Genomic DNA, 7,402 nt, shown 5'->3' with positions numbered 1-7,402 from the left:
TTTATCACGTGACATTCCCAAAAACAAACACTATGTACTAAATTTAGTATGGAGATAGTTTGACACGAGAATAGACACGGAGGCCCGTTTCCTTTTCCTCACCCGTCCTAGTCCATTCCTTCTTTCCAGTCGTTTAATAGAGGTACTACCTTTGCGAATGTTTATGGGCGGTGGTGATCGCTTACCATCAGGCGAACCACCAGCTCAGCTGCCCGCTATGACATAAAAAAAAAAAAAAAAAAAAAAAAAAAAAAAAAAGACACAGGATAGTTTTCATCGGGTTCAAATTCCAAGATTTCAATCTTTAGTTTGTAGTCAAAGACTACACGGGCGCAGTCAAGGGCGGAAAGCTAGTATAATTTTATCGATCAATCCAAAACAATTGTTCGTTCTATTAATAGAACTAGCTAATTGTTTTGTGCGAGCCAGCTTGAAAGCTTGTTTGATCACAACAATGAAAAAACCTATATTTCCCTAACCTTCTTTTGTTCAGCTGAGTGCAAAAATAAAATTGTTTTTATAGCTCCTGGTGTTTGAAGGCCTTTTGTAGAAGTTCGACAAACAATGCATAAATACTGATGGAATTTTCTAGTGAATCGAAAGTTCTGTATGTTTTACGTCGTATTTTTAGTTTTAACTTGCATGGTGCTATTTGCGGTATAGGTTATTAATACTAGGCGTTGTGTCACATATATATATACATTGGAATAAATGGTCATTGTGATGTGTCTTAAATTATTTGATTTATTTAGCTTGTAATGCTACAAAATAGCCCGTGCACTTTTCCGTATCCTTTCCAGTGTATTCCCTTGTTCCCATCATCAATCCTTTTCAAATCCTTTACCCAATAAAAGCGAGCAACACACTTGCAGGGAACTGCAAAAGTTCATGGGTAGTGGTGATAGCTTATCATCAGGCGATCCTGCTCGCCCGTTATTAAATAAAAATGCATCAATTGCTGAGAAGTCTCTTTTAGTGCCGCGCTGCTGTTTTAGTTTTAAGTTTTATACATATACAATAACATATTATACATATAAAATAGTAAATTAAACGTTTTCCTTATTTTTCTTCTTCATAATACTCATATAATCTACTATCTATCACGGTTTACGCAAAATATTGCAGCTGTGTGACTTCATCAGTACTTTTATTAAAGAAATACGACCCGTACCTAATACGTGATATTAATTCAAAGTCCCTTTACAATTCTAAATAATTTCTTCAACAAACCACGCAATGGACTCGACAATACGCGAAATTCCCGTAAATTTCAGAACCAACTGACACATTGGATGCGCAGATTATGCAGTAGGGTGGCTTTATGTAAATTGCTACAAGAACTAATTCCGTGTGTTGGTTCATTTGTCGATAATCATATTTACTGGATACTGTACGTGTGCAATGAATTAAGACTCGCATTGTGGGTGGGCTAGATGGCTGGTTATTTAAAGATAATATGGCAATAAAAGCTGATAATTTTAGATATTATCAGTGAAATGTAAATTTCCTAGTCAAATTATAGTAATTGAGAATATATACGCTATACCTACCATATAATATGATAAAGCATTTCTTAATCCTAATAATAGAGAATTTATTATGAACTAGCTGTCCGCCACGGCTTCACCCGTGGTTCGTATTTTCTTATGCGTTAATAAAAACGTTAAAAAAAATAAAGCCGAGTCTGTTGACCGGATCTTTAGTTTTACGCTTAGCAACACTTAGCGATTCATTTTTAGGTATAGAAAATATGTTAACTGTATTAACTATAAAAAACTTAGAGACGATAAGTCGTGTTTTCAATTTAAATTTAATCTCTATATGGTGCTCAGGTAAATCGTTTAAATGTGAAAGAAGCAAAAACCGTTCAAAACATGGCCAATATAAGTTTACATCAGATATAACAATCAAACCTTCATTAATTATAACCTTAAAATTAATTAAATTCGCATGTCTATTTGTTAGAGGCGTAAGCTGAAAACAATATACGTTGACCTTTCGTTTTATCTAAAGGCTACATTAACATACACCCTCGCAAATTGTACTTCCGCTTTTGTGGGAATCACAAAACCTTTTAATCAGATTCCTACGGGTCAATGTAATACCCTCTCAGCGGGAATTACGCTTTCAATTCTTACTTTATGAGTGTATACGCGTTTAATTACTTACGTCGATGTTTTTAAAATGTATAGAAATGGATTTTATAGATATGGTTAAATCCTTGTATGTGCTGATTGGAAATGATTCTTTAATAGACTTTTGTATGAGGAACAGGCAGGGTATTAAATCAATTTTGCATAGATTAAAATGTAGCGTTAAAATTTATACGCTTATGTGTTTGAATTTTGATAACGATTAAGTTTATTCTTAATTACTTTTATAGAAATAACAAAACCATTTTTAGGTGATAATATTTCAACTGATAATTAACATAAATATTAATAATGCTTAATCAAAAAAACATGCCATCAATTTATAATGCATGCTGTCTGTATGTGACAAAGTCAATAGACATAAATGATGTATGTATACAGAACTAGAAAAAAGGAGGCCGAAGCCAATGCGCTTTCCTCATTTTATTTCAAAACTTCACCTATTCGATTGTGACTATCGATAAAGGTCGATTACTTAAACGATTACTCAAACGAAAATATTAAATAAACTGGAAATGCAAGTAAAATCGATAAAAGGATGAATAAATGTGTGTCCATTGGTGATTGGTGTTAAGATTGCACTGGCTTCACTAATTGCTATCTGCAGATGTAGAAGAATAGCCACTGTCCTCTTAAAAATAGAGTCTAAATTGGCATTTACAGACTGTTGTATTCATATGCGTATTATTTTAGCATAGTTAAGTATTATAAGTATAACACAATCAAACAAAAAATATATCTCTAATTTGTGCCAAAATGTATAATGGAATTATGTGTAAATGTACCACTACAGGTTTTATAGGCCAATATTACAAACCTGCTTTAAACAGCTCTAGATAGATATTTGCACAGATTCAGGCTTCACAGGGGAAACATTGGTGCAATTTGATCCTAATTAATACTCAAACAATTAGTTGCACTTTATAGTTAAGTAACATTAAACCATTTAAGCAGTGTTAAGCTCTGTATTCACGATTAATCGAGAAAATTTGATACAGCTTTGGTTGTTGTGCATAAAACATTTATGAGACATTAACTACCCTCGTTTACAAGTTTTTATGAACTATAACTATCGTAGAAATATCCATAATGAGAGGTTTTAGTAAGTTATACATAAAACATGCTGTTCCGATATTTGTTTTGTGTCTCAATGGACTGCTCATATTACATTATTACATGACATTAAAGACATATTTATCACAGCATTATGACATAAATTTTTCACACATATCACATTTTTTTTCTCAATAACTTCCAATTGACTAATGGAATAACTGTGGTTTTATCAGCTCCATACGGATACTAGAAGTACGTGCTCTCTTGTGCACCACAAAACCACAATCTATTTGTAGCTTCGTCCAACTTGTGCCTACAAATTTTGCGTTTTAATTTCCGATTGCGACTGTCATTCAGTTGGTTTTGTTCGAATACAGCCGTGTACGCTTTATTTCGATTCTGAACCAAGATTGATTGAGGTGTGTTTTAGTGTTCCTACGTACGTATTCACAAAGGAGTATACGAGTATGCAAATTGTGAAATTGTCTCATTTGTAGACGGACATTATGTCACGTTAACAGCATTCAAATTGAAGAGGTTATGTTTATATTAAGATAAATTGAACTGGTAATAATGTCTCTATATAATTACAAAATGCTTTATAAGAGCATCAAAACTATTAAGACGGTCTTCCTCCATTCATTAATATGTAGTGAAGACCCATGTCCGCTTGTGGGGTATGGGGCAGATATAACACTGATCGATTTTGCTACGGGCAAGTAGGCGATCAGCTTTCTGTGACCGACTAGACTGAGATATTTTTTGTGAGTTCCTTTCGCTAATCGAACTGGGACTCCTCGGAACCCGTTCGTGCGTTAACTACGGCACTATGAGGCGGTCGAATGAATATGTGTAAATGAAAAAGACTAGAGATTGTCAAAAAATGATATATAGGCCTTATATTATGAGCATACATTTTCGTTACATCCTACTAATATTATAAATGCGAAAGTTTGTGACGATGTGTGTGTGTTTGTTGCTCTTTCACGCAAAAACTACTGAATCGATTGCAATGAAACTTAGTACGTAGACAGCTGGACAACTGGAATAACATATAGGCAACTTTTTATCTCGATATTCTTACGGGATATGGACTTACGCGGGCGAAACCGCGGGGCGCAGCTAGTGACTTCATAAGCTCAAAATGTATTATGATGGTGTATAATTGCTAATTGCCTAAAGCAAAAAGGCTCTAAAGGGATTAATTATTTCAATTCGATCCCAATAACGTAATTATACAAACGATTTGTAATAACGGTAAAGATTGCTTCTGAAAATGACACGGACATTGAATGCCGCCATTTATCTAATCAGAACAAAGAAGCTAATGTTCCGGGACGTGATAAAACGCACCTGGGATCACTCTGTTCAGATTTACATATCTATATTCGTAGGTAACTTCTTACTTCAACTGAAATACATATTAAAATGGAAATATATTTACGTTGTCTATGGAGTACGGTATTGTAAGGAGGAAATGTTGTGGACATGAATGGCATACAGTACTGTGTCTGTATATGTAAGTCATAGGGATTATATTTTATTCAATTTGGAGAAAAAGTCTTTGCATAGCGATTTTCATGTGTTTGATTTTACGCAAGTATTATACATTTAGAAATTAAAAACTTTTTAACGGATTTTAAACGCAATTTATTCATTATATTCTATTATATTCCCCGTGACCACGCTCGCTGTAAAGTGTTCGAAACGTCGGGTTAATAATATAATGAATAAATCGCGTTTAAAATCTGTTAAAACGTTTTTAATTTCTTTGCATAGTGAGTTGATGGATAGATGAAGAATGATAGATATATCTTAGAAACAATATAGATGATTATAGGCTAATATAATAGGTTAATAACTTCTCTTTTCAATTGATGTAATAAAAACGTTAGAACTCGAGAAATGAGTTAGTAATAGACAAAGAAGTTATATTTATTAATAGTCCAGTAGTTTTAGGTCGATTTAGGCCTGTATTTCGGAAACGTGGCCTACCCAGCTGTAAATTCGTATATACTTGTATGTTGGCATGACAAAAGTAGTCTCAAAATTCACCAATGATTCTCCGGCCGCAAGTTCAAAAATTTGGGGTCAAAATCAAAAAAACCGACTTTTTGCACGTTTTTTGCCAATATCTCGTTTCCAGTGGCTTTTATGCTATTGTATTTATTATCATTTTTGTAGAATATTAAATTCTCTACAACTTTTGTTTCAAACATTTTTTTTTATTTTGAATCGTTTTTGAGATAGAGGGCAGCGCGAGCGTAGATTAAATATTATCAGCTCATTTATGATTTCTAAATTATTTTTTAATATATAATTATAAATAATTTGCATTTTTTATTAACAATTACAATATTTTTAAATATTTTTAGCAAGTTAGACTTCTGAGATGCTTACAGTTTTATTCGCACACATTATATCCAATATTTATATTTTATAGTCTCAGAGGACAAAGTATTTATTTGTAGAGAGACAGGTTTTCTCTTCGTCACGGAACTCCATATCACAGTAAATTCCATTAGTTTAGTTTAAGATAAAATTTTATCCTACTAATCCTACTAATATTATAAATGCGAAAGTTTGTAAGGATGTGTGTGTGTGTTTATTGCTCTTTCACTCAAAAACTACTGAACCGATTGCAATGAATTATGGTACGTAGATAGCTGGATAACTGGAATAATATATAAGCAAATTTTTATCCCAATATTCCTGCGGGCTACGGACTTACGCGGGTGAAACCGCGGGGCGCAGCTAGTTTTCTGATAAAGACAAACGTACGCTACAGTACCGCATTACACAGCTGATATATCAATAGATGCCATAATTATAATGACAGACAGAATTATTCACAATTCTTATAACTCTGGTCACGCCAAATGAACAGACGCAGCGAGTAATTAGCCCAAAAATGATTTCGTCTTCCGCTGCTAGGTGCAGACCTTCAACTTCCCTATTTGGTGAATCCACATTGTTATGTCACCAAGTAAGGCTCACCATTCTTATGCCCGTAGTATCCAGCGCCAGACGAAGAGCCGCTGCCGGTGGACGAGGCCTGCTGCGGCCTGCCCTCGTCGTCCGCCTCCAGGGGCAGAGCAGTCGCCTCCATTCCAGCACTACTCTCTCATCACTGCACTATCACACCCACTTATTGTCCACCTGTAACAATGATCATAATTTTAACTATGGTTATAGCAACTGTGTTATTTGATTGTATATAATTTAATTTTATTTGTATTTTCATGTTTAATACTAAAAGTTAAAATACCGGCACCGCGCTTTTAACAAATAAATGTTATTTTATCTATTATTCAATAAGTACATAGTATATCTATACATATAATAAATCTGTAGAAAAGTCACTTTTGTAAATTGAAAAAAAAAAATAGCCCGTGTGTGAAAAGATAACTAACAGAACCCATTTCTATCATTTTTGAAATTTTTGTCTGTTTGTCTGTTTGTTTGTGCGCACATCACGTGAAATCTACGAATTATATGCAGACAATGTTTATATACAACAATTATACGTAACTTGAGGTATAACTTAGTTTTTGTTTCATCGAAATCGGTTTACTCTGTCACAAGATATGATTAATTTGATATTCCTACGGGATACGGACTTACGCGGGTGAAACCACGGGGCGCTCCTATATGTTAATAAAATTCTTAGAATAACATTTTAGAATTCTTAGCTCGATTGTCACAGTTAAGTCTATTTTCAACTCTCATTAACTTTGAATAAAAACTGCATTAAAAACAGGTCATTTTTTCAGGAGTTTTATTTTACAAGAGTACATTACATCCCTCGTCGTGGCGGATACTACAATTAGTATTTCTATACGAAATACAGTCGTGGTCATCTCACAAATACGAGTGAAATGGCATGACATTCTCGAGCGTAAGATGGAAGGAGAGAAAGATAGTCTAGGACACTTGTACTTATTGTTATGTGGTTTAGGCCTATTGTTATTTTCCGTTTTAAAATTTTAATTAACTCAATTAAAGTGCATTTGACATCAGCTACGGTTGACAGGTGGACGTACGAATCTGTCCAGAGCAAATTGGACTAGCGCCAGATGTAATTATTTACGCATGGAACTACCAAAATGTTTATTTAAGTTTCGTTGAGACACCATTATCTAAATCTGAATGGATTTTTCTTCTGTATAATTTTGTATAACTTGACTTGGAGT

General features: G+C 33.8%; 1 protein-coding gene across 1 annotated transcript in view; it reads right to left on the bottom strand.

Annotated features, from left to right (window-relative positions):
• The window catches only part of LOC119837167 (KH domain-containing, RNA-binding, signal transduction-associated protein 2-like), a 36,657-nt gene extending 30,293 nt beyond the window's left edge, over nt 1-6,364 (bottom strand). The window contains exon 1 of the mRNA XM_038362690.1: nt 6,207-6,364. Coding sequence (XP_038218618.1) covers nt 6,207-6,318 — 112 coding nt within the window. The 5' untranslated portion in view covers nt 6,319-6,364. The remainder of the gene's footprint in view (nt 1-6,206) is intronic.
• Between the last annotated feature and the right edge of the window lie 1,038 nt (nt 6,365-7,402).

The sequence above is a fragment of the Zerene cesonia genome, chromosome 26 (assembly GCF_012273895.1).
Source record: "Zerene cesonia ecotype Mississippi chromosome 26, Zerene_cesonia_1.1, whole genome shotgun sequence".
Classification (NCBI taxonomy): Eukaryota; Metazoa; Arthropoda; class Insecta; order Lepidoptera; family Pieridae; genus Zerene; species Zerene cesonia.
This window is presented reverse-complemented; position numbering and strand designations above follow the sequence as displayed.